Below are 21,696 nucleotides of genomic sequence, written 5' to 3'. Positions count from 1 at the left end.
ACACACACACACACACACACACACACACACACACACACACACACACGTTTACCCTGTTTGTCTGTCACTGATTCGGCACTCTCACAGATCCTTGAACCTGGATCTGGACCTCAAACCTTTAAAGTTCTGTCCCTGACTGAGGCGCAGCCGTCTCACATCACACAGCTACAGGCTTTGCCATGGAGTCGTCAGCTCAAGCTGAGGGTGATGTGTCATCTGTGATAATTGTGGGACATCTGTGCAACTCTGTCAGACAAGTCCTACAAAAGCTCTGCAGGGCATCTCCACCTTACAAAAATGTCCCAAAGCTTCAGAAATTCCCTCCCTCCTTACAAAACTGTCCTCACTTCCTCTTTCATTTAAAACTTCCTGATAAAGTTCCCTGTTCTTCCACAGAAGCTTTGTGTTTGTGTTTGTGTGGACCTTTGAAAAGTCTCAGACCTGAATGTGTCTTTACGAGGACCGGACAGATCGTCCTCACAGAGCAGAAGCGTCTCAGAAGCGAAGACATGTCCAAACAAAGACTCAGCTGTCATTTGGACGCCACTGCATCCTCTCCTGGTTTCGCTGTGACTCAGCGTGACTTTCTAAATGCTGTAACTTCACTTACAGTCAGATGATAAAGCTCAGAAGAAATCACCTCCTGTCACCACGAGGATGGGGCCACAGTTTGATTACAGGAATATACAAACAGCACATGGTGAGAGAAGCTCGGCTTCAGTGTTTCACACCGATGTCACGATGTTGGACACGAGGCAGTGAAATCCAACATAAACATGTCGGCTTTGAGGGAAGATTTAATAAACGGAAGCAGCAAAATGTGACGTGTAAACTGATCTACTCTGGTTCCTTTCCTGTGTCTCAAACAGCAAGTCATGTGACCCACCGCCATGCTGTAGTTTATTCCCTCACTGAGACAATTGAGAGCTGTTACACTCCAGCAAGATCACTCAAACGCTGCTCAGTGGGAGTGGTGGCGCAAACGAAGACCCCATGAAGGTTTGGCCTGGTTGGAGGAGGACGGGCTCTCTCTGAGAACACTTCCTGTCAGTGGACTTGGACGGCCACAGCCACAAATTACAGGTTTGCCTCATCACAGCTGTTTAAAGTTTATTAATGCTTAGTTTGCATTATTAGGGGCGTGGCCTCTTTGACTGATAGGTGGATGGTGACACAGGTGGCTGTAGCTGCTAGCCAGGCTTCACCTGACCCTAAACTGGACCATGTTTGTGCTGTTGGAGCCTTTTGGGGCATTTGTAATGACATCATGTGACCAATTATATGTCTACTGTGAGGTCACTGTAATAACAGACCGTCCAAGAAGGCGGAGCTCCAGTTTGGGTGAAATTCTTTGGGACTAATTAGCAGGTATCTGTGTCCGGGCGATGCTCTCACACTGCCTGTCGAAGCATTTTGCTGATAATGTCACGATTTCTTATAGAAATGATCAATTCTGTCTCAAAAAGGGCAAAATGGTAATGGGGCTACCCTAGTGTAGGTAAAGGTTTCACCTTATGGATCTACTTTGAAAACTCAACAACAATTCATTCATAAGACTTTCAGAAATAGTTTTCTATAACTTTATTTAAGGTTTCCGTCCTTCATCATCTTTCCTTTCATGTAGACGTGTTTTTGCTTCCTTTGCAGTTTGCTTGCAGGCCGTCACACTGTTTGTATATTATAAATATAGATTTGTATCTGCCCCAAAGTCCTTCTAGAAACAACTCTCGCCACTTAGCATCTACTCTGAAACAGCCTCTGGCACTTTCTTGGCCAGTTATCTAAATTGTCTTTAATTTTAAGGCTCATTGGGACATAAAAATCAGGACATTTCCTTCGGGATTAATAAAGCATTTCTGATTCTGAAAAACGTGCATCGGCTCAAATCTGATTTTAAAAAATGCTTGAAAACTCTGCTGAACTACAATAAAGATGAAAAATATTTTTCCCTCCTTGGAAGAGAAACTTCACCCCGTCTTTGCTGTTCCTGAATCGTCCTCCGTGTTTTTTTCTCTGAACTTGTGTTCAGATTCAGCGAGTCGCTGATGTCACTCCACGTGTGACACGTGTCTCCTTTTCATTAGAAATTCAACCTCACATCAAGACGCTGAAGCTGAGATGTTGACGCTGTGATGTCATGAGTGTTAGGGTTCCAGCACTCTGATTGGCAGATGTAGTTTTCAGGTTTTGGCGTTAATGATGCGTGCGGGAGGACCTGGCGTCCTTCGTTCTCTGTCTCTTCACACCGTCTCTCGTTCTTCATCCATCATCCCTCCATCTCTGCCGTCCTCTCGGGCAGCGGAGGTGAAGGCTCCTCCTCCTCCTGTATCTCCGCAGGTGTATGGACAGGTGGAGGTGAAGCACTGGAGCTCAGCTTCTTGCTGACTTGAGCATAAACCGAATCCCCGTCGTAGTTGCTAAAATCCTCCAGAGCGGCGTCATGTGCTCTGGCTGGCTTGTGATTGGCCGGCATTGCTGGTGATGATATGTCCGGGTTGGTGCCGTGTCCTCCGATGGCGTGGTAGATGTGCTCAGCGTTTTGATCTGTGAACAGACAGACGACAGTTAGGAACTAATGATCAGATCACGATGATCAATAAAAGTAGTTTCTGTGGTTTCTTCGTTCTCTCCCTTCAGAGAATAAAACCTTGGCTCTGTGGCGCCCCCAGGTGGCTCCTCCAGGGAGTGAACTGCACTGAGACTTCCTCTTCAGGACGTGACTCTGAACACACAAACACAGGCATCATGGGACATTCAGCAATCTGAGTTTCTTCACCGAGTTTCTTAATTTTTAAGTGTTCTCAGTAAAAAATAATATCACGAGTTCATGAAAGCGATTCAGCCTGAAGCCAGAAAATCGAGCATGAGAGCAAACTAAAAGCATCTTGTTCTACACGAAAACTCCATTAAATATTCTTACTGAACCTGTTAATGAGCCTCATTTGTGCACATGTGGAATATTTCTTATTTACTTATATTTATTCATATCATCTGTTTTATTCTTTAGTTTCAGGTACGATGGAGCTGTCGGGACTTTAGAGTCGGGACATCGGGAGCCGGAGAGACAGCGAGAGGTGAGGACATCATCTTTTTATTTATTTTTTTTAAAAAGCACATTGATTAAATTCAAGTCGCTGTTATTTATTTAGCCCCAACAACACTTGCCTCAAAGTGTTTTATATTGTAATGTAAAGACCCAACAATATTACAACTATCAGATGAGCCCCTTTAAGCAAGCACTTGGTGACGGTGGGAAGGAAAAACTCCCTTTTAACAGGAAGAAACCTCCAGCGAATTAGGGTCTGCAGCTGGCTGCTGCTCAACCCTGATTGGACAATTTGATCTACAGCAGCTTGGTGCTTCATGGCGACACATTGAAATTTGCCACGCCACCAGGGGATCAGTGCAACATCATACTTCCTGTTTCCTCCTACATTTGGACACTGATGAAATGATTTCTGCAGACCTCACGTTAAATCAGCTCTGCTGATAATCACGGAGCATCTCGTCCTTCCTGCTTCTGCGCACGAAAAATGAGACTACAGATGAAACGTGCCTCTCCTTTAAATGCAGAATAAATTTAAAAGATCCTTCAGCTCGAGGTCGAAAGCTTCTTTTTTGTGATTCTTTGTTTTTCCTTTGGAAGAATAAAGTTATGTTAAAGGTGGGAATGCACACAGGAAGTCATTCATATTTTTTTTCTGAAACTATTAAAACAGTCTTCCCAGCCTCATCATTCATTTGACCTCATGAATCGTATAATTTAAATGTCTTTAGTTAAAGTCTGCTGTCTGCCTGGTGTTTGATGGGATAGAGGGACCTTGCTCAGTCTGTGGCGCCCCCAGGTGGCTCCTCCAGGGAGGGTCCCTAACAGGGTTAACTGACATGTCAGCTCCACAAAGATGTGATATCTTTGTGGAGCTGAATCGGCTCTCGCTGACGGTCAGTAGCTGTTAGCGCAGTAAATTCTGACTTATTTTCCATGGTGGTCATCGTTTCCAGCACACGAGGTATTCATTTCACCTCCGATCTTCAGGTTCAGAGCCATTACTCATCTACCTCTGTGCACTCACGCGTAAAAGACATTTTTCTGCAAAGACTTTTATTTTCTGGAGGTGCTGTGAGCTCTTCCTCCACCCTGACTTCATTCCACATGCAGTTTGGTGCTGCTTATATAAAACTGAAGTAAACTCCGTCGCACAAACCTGAAAATGTGATGAAACTACTTCATTAAAACTTCATTTAGTATAGCTGAAAAGTCTGCTCACGTTTCTCGTCGTTCTGGATCTCGTTGATCGTTGGGTTTTCTCTCACTTCCTCCAGCTTCACCTGTCAATCAACACGACAGGTTAACTATGTCTGTGAAGGTTCTCAGTCATCCAGGTCATCGTAGTCCAAGGAGCTTGCAAAGAAAAGCGTCTGGACTTCTTTAAGTTGCTTGAAGACGTTTCACCTCTCATCCGAGAAGCTTCTTCAGTTCTAAGGTCAAATATTGGAGAGTCCCAGATTTAAACGCTGTGGGAGTGTCCCCCCCCCCCAAGAGGGACAAAAGACCCCCGTTTCAAAGAGCCGGAAAGTAAATAAGCAGCAGACAGAAATGAGGCAGGTCGAATCTTCTTGCGTTTCACACATGCACAGGACTAGAGTGTAAGTGTTTTCGGCTGTTTCAATGTGGACGCACAACTCTGTGAAAATGACTGAAAACGCTAGTGTGGACGCGGAGCGTTTTCAGACAAAAACGCCGTTTTCAAATCTATCCGGGCCAGTGTGGACGTAGCCTGGGACTCTCCACCATTTGACCCTAGAACTGAAGAAGCTTCTCGGATGAGATGTGAAACGTCTTCAAGCAACTTAAAGAAGTCCAGAAGCTTTCCTTTCTCAAGCTCCTTAGACTACAAGTTAAGCCACGCCCCGTCCCATCAGAGGTTTTAGGTCGTTAAACTCGTCTCTTACCACGCTGATGAGCGTTGACGGGGTTCTGTTCACCTCCAGATCCTGAAGCTCAAACGAATGTCTGAAAAACAACAAACAACAGCGTCAGATCAGGTTTTAATGATTCACTGATCATTTCAGATGTTACTGGATTGTTTAAGATTGACTCTGATAATCACGTTAAACTTTTCATTTTCATTCATTTCATCATTCTGTGATGTAGAAAGTCTGCTGACCTGCCGCAGTCGCTGCAGAGACCCGTGAGGAAGATGGAGAGGATGAGGAGGAGGATGAAGAAGCTAACCACTCCTGATGGCAGGAGCCACAGCTCGATGGCGTCTGGTCCGGTTGCCATGATCCCTGAGAGGAGAGAAAACGCAGATGAGTGAGGACGACCTGGAGACTTTATGACCTCCAAGAAACTCACTTTGCATTTTAGTGTTTTGTAAAGAACTTTAATTAGCATCAGATGTAAATTATCCTCAGTTTCTCTGATCATTAACAGGTCTAACAATCAGCAGAGGTCAAAGGTCAGAAACTTTATTCTGACCTATTCTGAAACATAAATTCCACCTGATCTGTTTTCATATCAAAGGAATGCTTTAAAAGCGCTCTTCAAACATAACTGAGCAAATATGAGCTCAAATTTACTGATATCATTGTGTGCTGGAGCCCTGAGTCATGAACGCACAAAGCAACACACTCGTGGATCAAACGTGACCCTGTGTGTGCTTTAAGGCCGGTCCGTCGTCGGGTGTGTACTTGTTCTTTCAGCTCAGCGGCGATTGAATCATCCTGACCAACTCCTGTTACACAAACAGTGAAGCAGATGCCGGAGGTGGGTCGCGGTGCGAGAACGCCATGTTCAGATTAGTATAAACTGCATTTAGCGCAGTTATTTCACTGTAATAAAGGAAACGAGGCGCAAACAGCCAAGCTAACACGTATCCACCTCACTGATTATCACGCCACATCTCTTCTGTTAAATGTTGCAGTGACAAAACATCAGTTAAATGTTTCAACAGCTGGGGCTGTTTTTTATTCTGCGCAGGGGGAACTTCCTGTTGTCTCCAATGCCTGTCTCCAGAGCTGCGACTCAAATACGCAGACACATCGTAGTCCATCGAACTTGAGACTGAACTTAAAGTGAAGTAAGGCCACAGAGCAGGCGAACCATGAAGAGATTAGAATAAATGAATGAAAACAGGAAACATCATCACCATGTGCGATGATGATCAGAGCTGCGGTGAAAGGTTTGGGCGGGGCTGCTCTTTTTAAGATTTCTTCTCTTTTCTCAGTTGTTTGGAGACGGAGTTCCACGTATGAAGGAGACGACTGCCTTTCTGTTTATTTTCTTTTTGTTTTTGCAAAGAAAGCGAGCCTATAGCGTCCACAAAAGCGAGTCCCAGCAGGTCACCTGATCTCAAGGTCAGCCCACATCACCTGATGGCTCAGGCAACACCCTTGTCCACATCCTGATGGGTGAGCAATTTAAGCTGCTTTATCCTGCCGGGCCACAGTTTCTGCACATTTGCAAGCCCCTTTGCCTTCCAGCGAAGCCTCCTCTGTTCTGTACGAGGAGGTGGTGCTGTCGCTCCACCCGCTCCATCTTTGTATGCACGAGCACGGTGAGGTCCCAGAAAAATGCCAAACAAGTCAAAAAAGAAAAAAAAGCCACGAAGAGGCGTAAAACAAGTAAAAGAGACATTAAGAGTCCATAAAGAGACCCTAAATAGTTCTGACAAAGTGCAAAACAGCAACATTGTATTGATAAAAGACAATGAAGTCACAACAGTTGGCCTCTTCACAGACACAAACCCCAAATTACAGCCCTTTGTTTCAGCCTGTTCCTCATAGAACAGGGTGGGGTCTGCAGCTGGGGGCCCGCTGCCTCATCATCTGTCTCTGGTTTTCTGGTGTGAATACCAAACGATGCCAGTCTGTCTTTTAACCTGTTTCCTGGTCTTAAAAGTGCTACTATGAGAATATTTTTCACGTCAAACGTGAAAATCAAGAACACACTGATGCTGCTGCTATCACATAAGACAGCTCAGAAAAGTAACAGATAACAGAACCTCAGATGTGAAACTTGGTAAAATAGTTACTTTATGATATCTCTTGACACATTAATATTAGGATAATTAGTGTTTGCACATTAATTTCCTTTACAACTGACATTATGACTGTATGTCTGTGAATTAAAACACATCAACGTTCTCATCTACATTCATGTCAGTTGAGTAACTGCAGGCAGCTCCAGAGTACGAGTGCAGCTCTGAGTGTTCCAACAGTTCAGTTTACTTTCTTAATGTATGAGCGCTAAAGTTTAAGAAGCAGTGTGGACGTACCTGTGTGCAGACAGCTGTGTGTTCAGGTTCAGTGGTGCTATGAGGGCTTGTTCCTGCTGCACGTTTACTCATTGACAGACTGAACAAACACTCTGCTGTGAGAGCTGCTTAAAGACACACTGCACAAACACTGCACAGGACTCCGGATTCCCCCACAGGAACTGAGACCTGCTTAGCTTAGCTAAGCACAAAGACTGCATGTGCACATATTCAAAATGTTGCAGTCTTTGCTTAAATCTAAAAATGTGTGATTATTAATGCTAACAAAAATCGGTAATTATTCAGAAATGTGCAGAAAGACTGCAGTTCCTCTAATATCCAACAGAGGCTTCAGCATGATCATAGTTTAATGGGCACTAAACCTACTGTGTGTATATTAATTTTAGGCAGAGTGCTGACAGTCATGGGGATTTATGTCAAAAACATTAGTCCACATTAATAATGAGGCTCTAACACATTTTAGACCCATCAGAGGTCACTGTGAGTGACTAAAACTGGAACGTGGCATCACAGACTGTCTTGTTAAAGATTTGCTGTTCATAGCAGATTCGATTAGAAGGTAAAGCAAATCAACCTGTTTGAAACCTCTATTTTCACAGAGCTACAGGCTAGCAGCTCACTTGCTGCCTCTTTTTCTGCTTTAATGTTTTCATATCTCTGCTTTTTTATTTTTAACACCCTCTGCGTATTTGCTGTTTCACTGCTGATTTACTGATGAACTTTGACCTGCTCTACGGTACAAGTGTATGTGAACAGGATGTTCCTCACCTGTCCATGTGGTTCCTCACACATCTGTTATAATCACTGTGTTGAACATTTACTCTGTGCTGTCAATAATACAGCCACAAATGCTTTCAGAAGTGGCTTTGTTTCATAATTTTAGTGTTCAAACCGAGAATGATATTCTCTCCTGATAGCTGAACGGGGGGTGTGTTTTACATTTTATGGCGTCTTTCTAACCACAGGCAGCTGCGACTGATAAGCTCCATAAAGCCGAGATCAAACTGAAACTGGAGCACCAAGAGCAGCTCCACCCGAACTGTGCAACTGACACTTTCTGCTTGACTGGCAGAGTGAGGCCCTTTGAGGACTGTGAGAGGCAGATAACAGCAGCCTTGCTGTTAAAGGACACATAAAGTGAATTCACATAATTTTTTCTCTATCGCAGTCTGCATTCAGCTTCCTGTCTGGATGTTGTCATACGTGCATTGTGGTGTTAAAGTCCATAGAAACCCTGTAGTTACTGTAAAATGTCAGCTAAAATTTCATTTTGATAGATAAAGGGAGAATCAGCTTTAGTAAAATATGGGGTGTTGGTAGGTTGGTAGGTTGGTTTTTAATAACAGATATATTAAAAACAAATCTAACAGACGGTTCACCTACCGCCTACTGGTGATGGCCTCGCCTCTGTCAGTCTGCCCCAGGGCAGCTGTGGCTGCTACTGTAGCTGCCTCCACCAGTGTGTGAATGAATAGTGGACTTGTAAAGCGCTTTGAGGGGTCCCGAAAAGCGCTACATAAATGCAATCCATTATTATTACTTTCTGCTGTAACAAAACAAATTTCCCACGAGTGGGACTAATAAAGGTTATCTTATCTTATTAAATACAGGTTTTAGATTTATTTTCAGTCAAGGCCCCAACCTGGAGCTCAGTGAGGCAACAGTGTTCAGCTAACAGATAAACGTACAAACTATAGACAATATTGCTTTATTGCAAACAGAAATTAAAAACTGGTCCCATAATGTTAAATGGTCACTTGATTTTAGTCGTTGTTTAGTAAAATGTAAAAAAGAGAAACCAGAAGAACCAGAAGTTTGGTGCAGGAATATGATGGTCTGCATCACTATCATCTGATGCTAACAAACAACCCAAACCAACAAAAGTAAAGAAATGCTTCCACTGCAGAGTCAGTCCCTCAGAAGAAGAAGAGACTTCCTGTACACAAACTTTTTCCTCTTCTATCGTTGCTCTTTCATCAGCTGTGCCTGAGCCTGCCTCCTCATGGCGAGGGCTGTCAAGGCGCAACACAACGTCAGGCAGGGAAAGGAGGCGCAAGCCAGCAGGAGGCGCTCCTCTCCAAACTCTCTGACCATCGCCGGCCGCCGCCATAGGAAGTCGTGGAACAGCGCTTCCTGCTGGGCCAGTGTGCAGAGTGACAGCAAGATGTGGAAGAGCTGGTGTCCGTGGCCGACGATGTCAAAGCGGCCGGGGGAGAAGCGCTCAGGAACGGGGCAAGAGAAGAAGAAGGCGGATAGCATAAACAGCACCACCTGGTGGAAAAATGACAGAAAGCTTTTTGACAGTAGCACAAAAATATACAAATAAGAACAATTTGTGCAATATTTTTACCCAAAATTACTAACCAGTAATAAATATAACTGTTAGGTCTAATAAATCCATGACTAAAGAAACAAGTAAAAGGAACTACCTGCAAGAAGTGCAATGGTAGTGCAGGGCTGCCTGTCCAGCTGTGGGTGGCAAGACGGTGGGCAACAGGGCTGATGTCCACTAGGTAGGCCACACCCATTGGGATCAGCTGGCAGAGCTTCCTGTGAAGGGGGTATGGACGGCGGAAACGAAGTTTTGCATAGCAGCAGGCGGTGCACGAGAGCCACGCAAGGAGGGCAGCTGCTGGGAGGAAGACCTGAAATCCAAAAACCTGATCAGGACATCTGAACATACCGATGGGACGGAAGTCTCAAACACAAACCTTTCTAACCATGTTTTCCCTTCCATCTGAACATCCAGGCATCATTGCAATAAGAAATCCAACTGTCCACAAAATAATCATCAAACCATTAAATAAGCCAACTACAAAACATCCAAATTGTCCATCCGTGAACAAACCTGTCCAGCCTGCACTGGGTTCATCAGTCCAACATTCACACTATTCAGTCATCTAATCACCCCACTTTCCAATATCCAACAGTCACAGTATTCAGCTGTCCAACATCCAATCATTAAACTGTCCAACCACCCAGATCTCCAACCATACAGCTATACCCGTCCAACAATCCAATATCCAATTATCAAATTGTTTACCAATATCATTTACAAACCATCCAGTCATCCAACACCCAGTCACTAAACTGTCCACTCATCACACTATTTAACAGTCCATGAGTCAAACTATTCAACCTCCTAGCTCCAGTTGGGAGGTATATCCAGTTGCATCACTGGATACACAGCCATAACAATATCCAGTGATTCAATAATGCAACATCCAACAATCAAATGAACCAAATTCCCAACCATTAAACCGTCCAGGACTCCATTTATTAAACTATCCAACCATCCAGTCATCTAACATCCAATCACTGAACTGTGCAACTTTCACACTATTAAAATTCTAACTACCCAACTATCCAACCATCAAGTTCTCCAACCATACAAACATACCAGTATTCAACATCCAACTACCTAGTATCGACTCGTCTAACTGTTTGACCATCACACCATCTTGCAGTCCATGTATCCAACTAGCCAGTCAGCCTGCTCCCCAAAAATACAACCATATCAATATCTAAACATCCAGCCTTCAGACCATTAAGGTATTACACTGTCCAACAATCACAATATCCAAACATCCAATGGTTATACTATCAAACCATCCAACTATCCATATACAATACAGTCATCTAACTGTCAGGGGGTGAAAGGCTGATATGTGGAAGTGGACATGAAAGCAGACTCAAGGGACAATAGACTAGCAGTTACTAGCAGACAGGCACAGTGGACTGGAGCAAACTGAAGGCATTGCAAGATCAGGCTCCATCTGTAGAAAAAGAGGGGGTTGGTACCCTAGAGAGGCTTCAAAAGGCAAGAGACCTATAGCAGAAGAGAGAAGTGAGTTATAAGTATATTCAGTCCATGAAAGTTGTGAGGACCAGGTAGAAGGGTTGTGGGTGTAACACAGTGAAGGGCAATTTCCAGTTGGCTCCGAAAGTTGTGCAAAAATCTTCCAATTGTCTTGTTAACGGTTGAAGAAAGTGACAAGTAAAGAAAGCTGCAGCGGAGTTTAGTTCCAGGAACGGCAAAAACAAACTGGACACACAAGGAAACAGCAGTTAGAATTCAACGAGGCAAATAACAAGAGATGGAAGAGCCAAGTTACAGCCGTAGCTGACGGACTGGCAATGAGACAAAGGGTGAGCTGGTCTTAAATGCCAGCCTGCTGATTGCCACTGATGGATCACTGCTGGATGATGCATGTGGAAATGAGCCCCTGCCCTCATGGGCAGATACTGGAGAACCAGAGCCAGCATGGAGAAACACATCAAAACAGCAGACACTCACGTAACCACCCAGCCATCACAGAATCTAGCCATCTATCATTCTGTGAAAATACCCAAACATAACACTGTCAGACTATCCAACATGTAACATCCAACTGTCCAACCTCCTGCCTCCATCCAGTCAGTCAGTCAAGACTAAATTTCCACTACCTTACCAGAAAACTACCAGGCCGTCCAAAAAATCAACCAACATTGCAGACGTCCAACAATCAGCCATCAAATATTACCATAGTTCAAGATCTGTGAACAAACCTGTCCCAGCATGCTTTGTCTCCAGGCAGTGTTGGAGCTGTACAGGCAGAGAGCCAGAGCACAGCCATACTGATAGACGGCCACGCCCACATAGTCCAGGAAGAATAGTGAGTAATGCGCCTGCTCTGAGTGGGACTGCAGCAGGTGAGCGGCAGCACTGCAGGAGGTAACACGATGTTAGTTAAAGCTGCAATATTTAAAATGTTTACATTAAGCTTCAAACATCATTCCCAAATCAAATATATAGGAAGACTTTGTTATCGTTGGTGACTAAAGAATGAATCACTCACCTGCAGCTGAGGTATGTGACTGCAGAAAGAACATAGAGGACCAGAGGTAGAGAGGAGGCATCCACAGAAAAACCTTCACCTTCAGGACCCTGCAGTCGGAAACCCAGGATTCCCTTAATAGGTCAAAGGTCAGACAACAGGAAGTCAAACAGAATGTCATCATGCAGCAGAAGATCAGAGCATCTGTAAATATCCTACCCCTCCTCGCATGATGGCGAACACCATGAACCTGAGCACCACGAAGGCGGCAGCCAGCAGGTGGCTCCACACATTCAGCGTCTCATTGTGGATCTGGAACAGGCTGAGGGCGTAACACCGCCACGACATGCCCGTGGGACGGTACCCCGTCAGGATGAAGCGCTCCCGAAACAGAGGGGGAACATCCACGTCTCGGAGGGTAGGGGGGTTGGATGGGAGGAGGCGGTGCAGCAGAGGGAGGAAGTTAAGACAGAGCGAGGGATGGGCAAACGACACCTGAGGCATGATGGGAGATGACCCAGCTGGATGAGGAGGAAATGATAGGAAGATTCTGTTCTGTTTGATTACCCCTACGTGAAAATGAAAATCACACTTCAGTAAATTAAATTATGAATTTATTTGGAAGCCAAAAAGCTGAGAGTATTAGCTGTAAAGCTTATATCCTTGCTATGCTTTTATCTGTTGGGAATTCCAAATTATAAAATGTAAAATAAAAGTTTAATGCTGGGAAATGACTGTAATTCAGCAGAGATATTTGTTATTAAAATGTCAAATATTTGTACTTTATCAAACAAATTTCTACCATGAATATACCAGTACACGCTCTGAAGTAATTTATTTTAAAACTCTAATTTTCTAAATAAATACATTTCTAAAGGTGATGTTAACATGAAATTCACACCAGACGTAGGTAACAACCCATCCAATGCACACATACAAATAAATCAAACCACAGATGTCCATAAACTAATTTATGTGTAATAATGCAATATGGCCTGTATTTGTAAAGCGCTTTACTAGTCCCTAAGGACCCCAAAGCGCTTTACATATCCAGTCATCCACCCATTGGTGATGGCAGCTACATTGTAGCCACAGCCACCCTGGGGCGCACTGACAGAGGCGAGGCCGCCGGACACTGGCACCACCGGGCCCTCTGACCACCACCAGTAGGCAACGGGTGAAGTGTCTTGCCCAAGGACACAACGACCGAGACTGTCCAAGCCGGGGCTCGAACTGGCAACCTTCCAATTATCCGATTACAAGGCGAACTCCCAACTCTTGAGCCACGATCGCCCAGGGAAAAAGTATTGAACACATGAAGAAAGGGAGGTTCAAAAAGGCATGGAAATGGCATCAGCTTCAGAAAATCAGTAATTACTGCAAATTAATATCAACTGATTCAGTCCCAACTGATGGCCTATAAAAATGGTGTCTCATCACCTAGGTGTCACACAAGTAAACAGCTCGTAATGGATAAAACCAGTGAGCTCTCTCAACACCTTAACAAACCGTATTTTTGTAAAACATACTGATGGCATTGGATACTTGGCACTTGTGGAGAGCTACAGAAAGACCTGGAATCAACAAGTTCAGTTGTTTCAAAGAAAACAAGTTATGCACTTAACTACCATGGCCTGTATGGACGTTCACCATGCAAGAGTCCATTGCTAAAGAAAAAGCGTGTTGAAGAGCGTTTAATGGTTGCTGAACAACATTTAGACAAGCCTGTGAAACAGAGGGAGAATATAGTCTGATTAGATGAGACCGATGCCAAAATACATCAAAACACCATGTTTGGAGAACAATAAGCACAGCATATCACCCCAAAAACACCAACAGTCAAGTCTGGAAGTGGAAACATTGTGGCGCAGGGCTGTTTTTCAGCATAATATATTTTTTGGAGCACAAAGCACATTAATCCAAACAAAACTAAGTCAAACTTTACTCAACTCATTCTTCTTGCTTCCTCCACTTCCGTACCATTGATTCATTAATGTTGAATTCTCTCACAGCTGCTCTATTCCCATGTTGTTGCAGTATATTAATGACTAACCTCGTATTGTGGATGGATTATCTCAGTTGTTCTCCTGACTGAAGTTTGGCATTTGTCCCTAACCATCGGGAACCCTCACGTTAATTTTTATCAGGTGGAAAAAAGTTAGCGTTCATCCTCCAGCTTCACTGTGTTTATGTTATGCTAACATAGCTGTGTCGCTAGCAATCACGTAGCACATCATTATATACCAGCTAGCCCAACTTCAGTAACCCTACAAACATCACTGCTGTTTAGTTTTCTATTTTCATTTATGTTGGAAGTGGTAGCAGAGCTGTACGTTTGAATTGTTTCAGAAATCTCTCAGTCAGAACATGCTACATCAAGTTTAGGTGGAAGCTAGCGAGCTAACTTCCTGCTAACTCCTAACTAACTCCGTTACATTTAATAAATCCTGTTTTTATGGATGCCTGGATGTTAAACTTAATTGTTACACCTGGTAAAGCAGCAACGCTGATCATTTTATTAAAGAAGAAAGAATTTAGACCGTTTTTAACTCTCAGTGTTCGTTTGACTTTGGTACCTGAAGTGGACGGAGTTTTGGACCCCGATTACTCCGCGAGGCTCCTGACTACAGTACCGTAATGCTCCAACAATCCATCAAGCTTAGCAGCTTCGTAGCTTACCAAAGTCGCACTAAATCATTTTTTGACAGATTTTTGAGCGCCGTGTAGCACATAAAATCAGTTTGAGGTCAATAAGCACAACCAGTTCATACATAAGGTGCGCCGGATTATAAGGTGCACTGTTGATTTTTGAGAAAATTGAAGGATTTTAAGTGCGCGTTATAGTGCAGTAAATACGGTACTTCATATAAATGAAGGAAGGATGAATGGAAAGATGTACAGAGACATTCAGGATAAAAATCTGCTGCCATCTGCCAGGATGATGAAGATGAAACGAGGGTGGACGTTTCAGCAGGACGATGATCCCACAGCCAAGTATTCTCTCAGCTGCTTTCAGAGAAAGAAAATAAACCTGCTAGAATGAACCAGCCAATCAGCTGACCTGAATCCAAATGAAAACCTATGGAGAGATCTAAAGTTCATAGCGGGGTCGACAGAACCTTCAGGATTTGAAGACTGTTTGTGTGGAACAATGGACCAAAATCACACCTGAGCAATGCGTGAGACTAGTTTCTCTGTGCAGGAGTTGTTTTGAAGCTGTCATCATCAATACAGGCTTTTGCACGAAGTATTAAATACATTTCAGTAAACGTGTTCAATACTTTTTCCCTATGTCTTTCTAATTAATACACCATTAGAAAGTTTGAATTCTTTGCATCTGTGTACTGCATTGTTTCACATCAATAGCAGCTTAAAAATTTATTTACTTTGAGAATTGGTGAGGTATTCAGTACTTATTTTACCCCGCTGTGCATGAGAGGGAAATAAATGTACAGATAGGTGGCAAATAGATTGAGTTAAAAGCAGTCCAACAGCTTTGATTGGGGCTTGTTCAGCTTCAACAAACTTTAGCTTAAAGATGCTTCAAATGCCTTTTTTCTTTGGAAACACTTAAGCTTCAATCATCTCTGTACAAAGGTCAGAGGTCACAGAATCTGAAGGACAAGAAGGAAATCAAACCTACCTGAGCGTCTCCTGGATGTGAGCTGCTCGCTGCTACGCTGCACAACTTATTTTCTACTCACTTCTATTGTTTTCTGTTCGGGTCTTTGGGCCTGCTGTCAGAGTGTTCAAATCACACACACACACACACACACACACACATACACACACACACACACACACACACACACACACACACACACACACACTCCACAATGTGTTCTTGTTTTCAGCTAATTAGAGCTGATTTCAGTCTGAACAAGTTTTTCTCTGCAGAGGATTTCAGACATCATGAGACTCAGCAGTAATGCACACTTCGCTGCAGCGTGCATGCCAATACACCACCAAATCCTCCACACAGTAACGTCACATTTATTCTCTAAATACGTCAGATTAATAAAAGGAAAGATTAGGAACTTTTCTAATTCGTCCAGTGCACATGATGGTAAATTTGGAGACTAATTCAACAACAAAAAAAAAAAAAGAGACAAAGCAAAGCAAAATTGTAAACGTCAAGTTTTTTTTTCTCTTTTTATTTTAGTTACATTTCCAAATTCTAAGTGAAAACTATTCTATTCTATTTTATTCTCTTCTAAAATAATAAAAATGTAAGATGATAAAATATTTAAGAATGTTGGCCAAAACAAAACTGTAAAAGGTAACAAGCTTTGTAGAAGAATTATGTTTTAAAAAGAGGAGAAAAGCAGTTCTGCTACGCCCACTGGTGGATGGTGAGAGAACTGCAGGTCCACAACTACATGTTTAATTTGTTTCGTGTTTGATTTGTTTGGTTATATTCACACGCCATCATTCAGAGATCAAGACTGTTCCTGTAATGTTACTGTCAAACGAAGTCATGTCTTTCATTGTACAAAATACATTAAAATGTTATTTTGTGCTTGAACAAAAACGAGTAATCATCCAAACCCAGACTTGAAAACAGCATTTCACACAATCAAACACCGAGTTTTATCCGAACTGAAGCTGTTCTGTGGATTTCTCTATCACAGAGAAAGCAATGTGCATATATTCACTCTGCAGGGATTCCCAAGGCTCTTTGCTCGGACTACTTTTCTTTGCACTTCAAATTAACATGTATCTAAATATTAATATTCCAATGTACGCAGATGATGCAGTAGTCTTCACACAATGACACGCTCAAAATCACACATTCTTATGTCTTACAGAGGCACTGACTCAGGTTCAAGAGTGACTTCAAAATCATTAACTTGACTAATTATTGAACAGTGTGTTGTAACGCACGATCTGATATCGTCCTGTTAGTGTTGTTCCCAGATCATCATACTAAATGTTGTTCCTGGATCAACATTGCAAGTGACCAATCAGAATGTTGTGATGTCATACTTTTGCGACTTCGGGAAAAAACGCCGTAAAACAAAAAACTGTACTTAAGCTGCGAGAAACCGCCTCTGTCCGCCGATCAACGGACCCTGACCCTAACCCTAACCGTAACCGTAACCCTTTAATAAACGGTAAGCAGAACTGATATTGTCCTTGCAACATTGGAATTTCATAAATGCAGGAATGACTTGGCGCGCAAAAGAATAACGTCACAACAATGTGATTGGTCACATGCAATGTTGAACCTGGAACAACATTTTCATGATGATCTGGGAACAACACCAACACGACGATATCAGATCATCCGTGTTGTAACAGTCACAATGGTGTGGTGTCTCTTTAAGACAACCCAAGTCGAGGGTTAATGTTGTCATCCGTACGCGCCACTACTCTGTTTGTTAAGCTGCAGCCGTTCAACCGGGCTTATATGGTTGACGAAGGGAACGTGTATTAAAGAACACGCTGTGGAATTCCCAAAGCCAGCGTGAGTGTGTATTCTTTCGATAGTGTGATGTTTATGAAACAACTAATGACACTGTAAACAAGTTCAGTTAACTTTGACTCACTTTGGGCTCGGGTGTAACAGTATGACTGAAAATTTCAACAACAATTTAAAATTTAATTTACACAAATCCAAGCACATCAGGCCATTTCCGGGAAAAAAATCGATAAAGGCAATCTCTTAAGCTTCGATCATTTAAAAAACATGGCAGTTTTATGTGTAAAGTTTTATATAGACTTTCCCCAATACTTTCAGTTGATTTATTAGGGGGATTGGTGTTAGAGCTGCTGCTAGAGTAGACAGCGAGGGGCCTGATAGGCGAACCAAATGTGAGTAAAATGTGAGGTCAGTAAAGGGGAGTAACTATTTTGGCACTTCTCAGATCGACGCTGCACATACAATGAAAGCTGATCTCAAACAAACCAGACTTGTCATCATTTTTTACTCCACGTAGTTTTTATTTGTTTGTGTGTTTTTTATGTTACCTGCACAGAGATTATAGATAAAAGCTGATTCAAATCTGGCACATCTGATGTTAACACGCACTGTGCAGTTTTTAAATAAATACAACAGCAAGAATGAAATGACCAGGTTTCAATTAACTTATTTTTTAGCTCCTTTTATTTCGAAACATTTCTGTTTCCTGGGCTTCACTTCTGATCGGTCTCGGCTCGAACACAGGTGCAGCCGACCGCCACAGAGCGGAACGATGCTTTGTAGCAGCGCCGGCCATTGTGTGAGGTCAGGACCAGAATGTCCTGGTAGATGGGGACTGAGTTCAGGTTGTGTTGGTCCTTCTGTCCTGGGATGGGACTGGAACAAAAGCTGGTACTGCACTCGGCCTCCCAGAGCGTCCTGGGGATTCGGTTTCTGTCCGTGTTTGGCCTGAGTCAACAAACACAGCAACAAGTGAAATTAGACATTTATCAGAGTTGTTTCTGTTTTTACTCATTCAGTCATTCATTCACAAATTCATTCATGAGTTTACTCACGTCCAGTTCCACGGAGACAGAGATCTGCTGTGGATGTCCCCGTTTCCTTCAGTCAAGCTGGTGATCTCAGAGGAGAACGTCAGCATGGTGTCACATTCAGCTGCAGATTCAGTTTCAACCTCGGAGTGAGCGACCCACAATGCACTGCAACATACCTGAATATACAAGATTACCAACAAGTTACAATCTTGGGTTTTACTAAATGCAACTATTTCAACCATTTTTACATTTTTCTGCATACATATATGTATTCCAGAGCTTTCTGAGCATCCTCAGCCTGTTTGAAACATCGTTCAGTGATTTCAACTTTTAATCTAGTATGAAGAGTACGAACCTCTTAGAAACTCTTAGTGAAGCTCATCTGTGCAAGTTTCTCAGTAAGTTTTTAGTCTGTACTAGAAGCTTAAAATACTAAAACTAGAATTATTTGTTTCACAGTTTTAAACTCTGCCTTTTAAAGACTGTTAGAGCGTTTATTCCTCAAAGTCCATACGTGTGAAAAAGACAGTCCTCTCTCACTGCTTCCATGTGAAGCGGAGGGTAAGTATCAGCCAATCAAATGCCCTTCATTAACCGATTAATGATCCGAGGGACCACTTCTATATACAGGTGTATATGTTAACACACTCAATGCCACAATCTCCCCAGGAGCAGACATACCAGCAAATTCACCCTGAGCTCAAACCCAAGAGCTCCATGAAGATGCATGGCTGAAAAAGAAAAGAATCAAGCTGCTGCAGTGGTGCAGAGTCCAGAGAGCTGTGCATGAACGAATGGTGCAAACCTCGATGAACTGAAGCAACGCTGTTACCGAGAGTGGACCAAAACTGCTCGGCAGTGATGAGACAGACCGATAGACTCACACAGAGAACAAAGTTCAAATCCAGAGTGAAAATGTGAGAACAACAACAATTATAGATGTAATATCAACACAAACAAGCTCTTTTTAATTAAGTCTATCCGGATTTAATCCATGGTGTTGCCCAGAGGAGCGTCACCCTGAAGCTGGATGGGAATGCTGGGTTGGACTGTTTTAAAGGAGATTCTGTGGATTCTTCAGAAAAAGCTGGAAATCAAATCCCAAACCTGACATGCTTCGAGCCTCCATCAGCATCTGTTAACCTGAGCGCGCTGCTGAGAGTCTATAAAAATATCTAAAGACACCCCGGACTTCATCCCTTAAAGGTTATTTTATTATACTTTTTAGTGAGATGATGACAATTTAAGCAACGACAAACTTCATCACTCTAAACGCTGTTTTAACAGGGTTTAAATTTCAAATCTACAGGGTCGAATAAGAACCATGATAAGCACAAAAAAAGACATGATAGTCCATTAAACAGCAGCAGCCGACACAAAACTCAGTTTTAAATATAAATAAACACAGAGTGTCTGCAGGAGGACGATTTCACAGAGAGTTTTAGGACGGGATGAACTATTACGCGTCAGGACTGTGTAACTATTAGGTAAAAATACCAAAAACTGTTATAGTTGATTAAATATTATGTTAGCCACACACATTATAATTATTATAAACCCGGTGAGCCGTACAGGAGATTATCTGGAAACGTGAAGTAAAACATTACTTTATTAAAAGCGTTTTCTGACCAGTTTAAATTTACTCACCTGCCTAAAGACCCGCGCTGGGTCCAGTTCTGGAAAGCTTGACACCTGCGCTGCACACCTGACTCTTCTAGGCCAGCTAACGACATCTCTAAAAGACACTTTTCATGTCCATCCATTAAATGAACCCAGTAAAACCTTTCAGCCACTGCTGGTTCTTCCAGTCTGATCAATTTCACAGTCAAACTGCTAAATTTGCTTTGCGCTGGTACTTCTCACCAGTCATCCCCAATCTAACCTTTGCGACTATCAGCCGTGAGTAATTTCTTGCTTGTAATTTCCAGCAGACTAATATAATCTGGCTTTTCATCTTTCAGTCGCAGTAAACAGATGATCAGAGTGAATAAAGCCGACGCTCACCAGCAGAGTGTAGACGCCGTGCCTCAGCAGCTTCATGATGTTGCTCTGGTCCCGTCCAGCGTCTGTGTGCGACTGCTCTCAGATCAGCACAATTTATGCTGATCAGATGTGATCACGCCTGATCTTTGAGATGATAACAGCTCAAGAAACAAAACGGGAGATTCCTGTTATCTCTGCAGACCATCTGAATCACACGATGAAAGCCTGACAGGCGGTCTGTCAGATGAAAAGAACACGTTTGCTGCACTGATAACATCTGTGACAGAAAAACAGGAAAAACGTGTAAAACAGCAGAAGCTGAATTTTAATTTCAGTGTGGTCGTTTAATTTAAAGAACAGAATTTGTTTTAATGACAACAGATTCTACTTTTTTTATTTTCTGTAATATAGTGTCCACGGTTTGCATTAAATGTGTTAATAAGTGTACGCTCAGCTTCTCTCTGATGATCTGAGATCATCACTATTTTTCTTTATTTGGTCATTTCCTTCAGGCACAGCAAACTCTGGTCTTCCTGCTAAGAATGTAGGTGTTCTCCTACCTGAGCAGAAACTACATATGTTCAATTTTAAGAAGCATTCGCGATCAGAGACGTCCTGAAGTAATTTGTTTGGACAACAGCTCCATCCATTTTCCTCACCTACGATCATGGTGGTGGGGAAAGTTCTCCCAGCTGACAGAGGGCAAAAGATCTCAAACACCTGGAGACAGACGCACCTGCAGCCAGTTTACGATCGTTAGTGAGCATGTCTTTGGAGCGCGAGGTGAAACCTGCAGAGCTGCAAGCAGAAGGTTCAGAGCTTCCAACCCTGACCAACACGCCGCTCTGCTCCAGCACACTTATCTTTATCCTGATCGATCGAAATTGATCAAAAAAAAATTATCTGATTGTGTTCATGCACTGCTTTTGCAACTGATGTATCTCAACAGGAAGCAGGTTTCATATCTGCAACATTTATCTAACCTAAATCTAACCAAGTTTATTCTATTTGATAAGGTCCCTCCAGCTTCCAGAAGTGTTTCTGGTCCTTGTTAAATAATGAAATCATCACATGTGAGAACGGAGAGATGACAAATGGTGTTCAGGAAGGTTAGAAAACTGGGAAAGTTGTGTCCGTGGACATAAAACTTGTGCGAGGCT

At 42.8% G+C, this 21,696-nt stretch overlaps 3 protein-coding genes and 1 long non-coding RNA gene across 6 annotated transcripts; 1 reads left to right on the top strand and 3 right to left on the bottom strand.

The window, feature by feature from the left end:
* The first annotated feature begins 15 nt into the window (after positions 1-15).
* Positions 16-8,598, top strand: LOC102298199. The gene is made up of 4 exons (XR_001336358.2): positions 16-1,083; positions 3,008-3,074; positions 5,156-6,414; positions 8,246-8,598. It is a non-coding gene; the product is annotated as an uncharacterized LOC102298199 (long non-coding RNA).
* si:ch73-204p21.2 lies at positions 2,013-7,391 on the bottom strand. 2 transcript variants are annotated; one of them, XM_042221566.1, is made up of 6 exons: positions 7,281-7,391; positions 5,169-5,292; positions 4,954-5,014; positions 4,269-4,329; positions 2,648-2,722; positions 2,013-2,544 (listed from the first exon to the last, which is right to left on the bottom strand). In XM_042221566.1, exons 2-6 carry the CDS (start codon positions 5,285-5,287, stop codon positions 2,267-2,269), a joined length of 594 nt encoding a protein of 197 aa, XP_042077500.1. In that variant the 5' UTR covers positions 5,288-5,292; positions 7,281-7,391; the 3' UTR covers positions 2,013-2,266. The 2 variants fall into 2 exon arrangements, with proteins under 2 accessions (XP_042077500.1, XP_042077499.1); XM_042221565.1 differs by lacking the exon at positions 7,281-7,391 and having other exon boundaries at positions 5,169-5,431.
* Positions 8,599-8,942: 344 nt separating the features above from the next.
* On the bottom strand, positions 8,943-13,085 carry LOC102298403 (membrane progestin receptor beta). Its single transcript, XM_014334100.2, has 5 exons — positions 12,317-13,085; positions 12,119-12,231; positions 11,829-11,985; positions 9,710-9,925; positions 8,943-9,551 (listed from the first exon to the last, which is right to left on the bottom strand). Exons 1-5 carry the CDS (start codon positions 12,599-12,601, stop codon positions 9,240-9,242), a joined length of 1,083 nt encoding a protein of 360 aa, XP_014189586.1. The 5' UTR covers positions 12,602-13,085; the 3' UTR covers positions 8,943-9,239.
* A 4,923-nt stretch (positions 13,086-18,008) lies between these two features.
* Positions 18,009-21,266, bottom strand: il17a/f2 (interleukin 17a/f2). 2 transcript variants are annotated; one of them, XM_014334097.2, is made up of 4 exons: positions 21,196-21,266; positions 20,558-20,813; positions 18,575-18,729; positions 18,009-18,467 (listed from the first exon to the last, which is right to left on the bottom strand). In XM_014334097.2, exons 2-4 carry the CDS (start codon positions 20,591-20,593, stop codon positions 18,233-18,235), a joined length of 426 nt encoding a protein of 141 aa, XP_014189583.1. In that variant the 5' UTR covers positions 20,594-20,813; positions 21,196-21,266; the 3' UTR covers positions 18,009-18,232. The 2 variants fall into 2 exon arrangements, with proteins under 2 accessions (XP_014189583.1, XP_005924017.1); XM_005923955.3 differs by lacking the exon at positions 21,196-21,266 and adding an exon at positions 21,097-21,194 and having other exon boundaries at positions 20,558-20,697.
* Positions 21,267-21,696: the final 430 nt, after the last annotated feature.

This window comes from Haplochromis burtoni, unplaced genomic scaffold, assembly GCF_018398535.1.
Source record: "Haplochromis burtoni strain Fernald_Lab_line unplaced genomic scaffold, NCSU_Asbu1 Contig_69, whole genome shotgun sequence".
In the NCBI taxonomy this organism is placed as follows: Eukaryota; Metazoa; Chordata; class Actinopteri; order Cichliformes; family Cichlidae; genus Haplochromis; species Haplochromis burtoni.
Note: the sequence above shows the minus strand (reverse complement) of the source record. Positions and strands in the feature narration are given on the sequence as shown.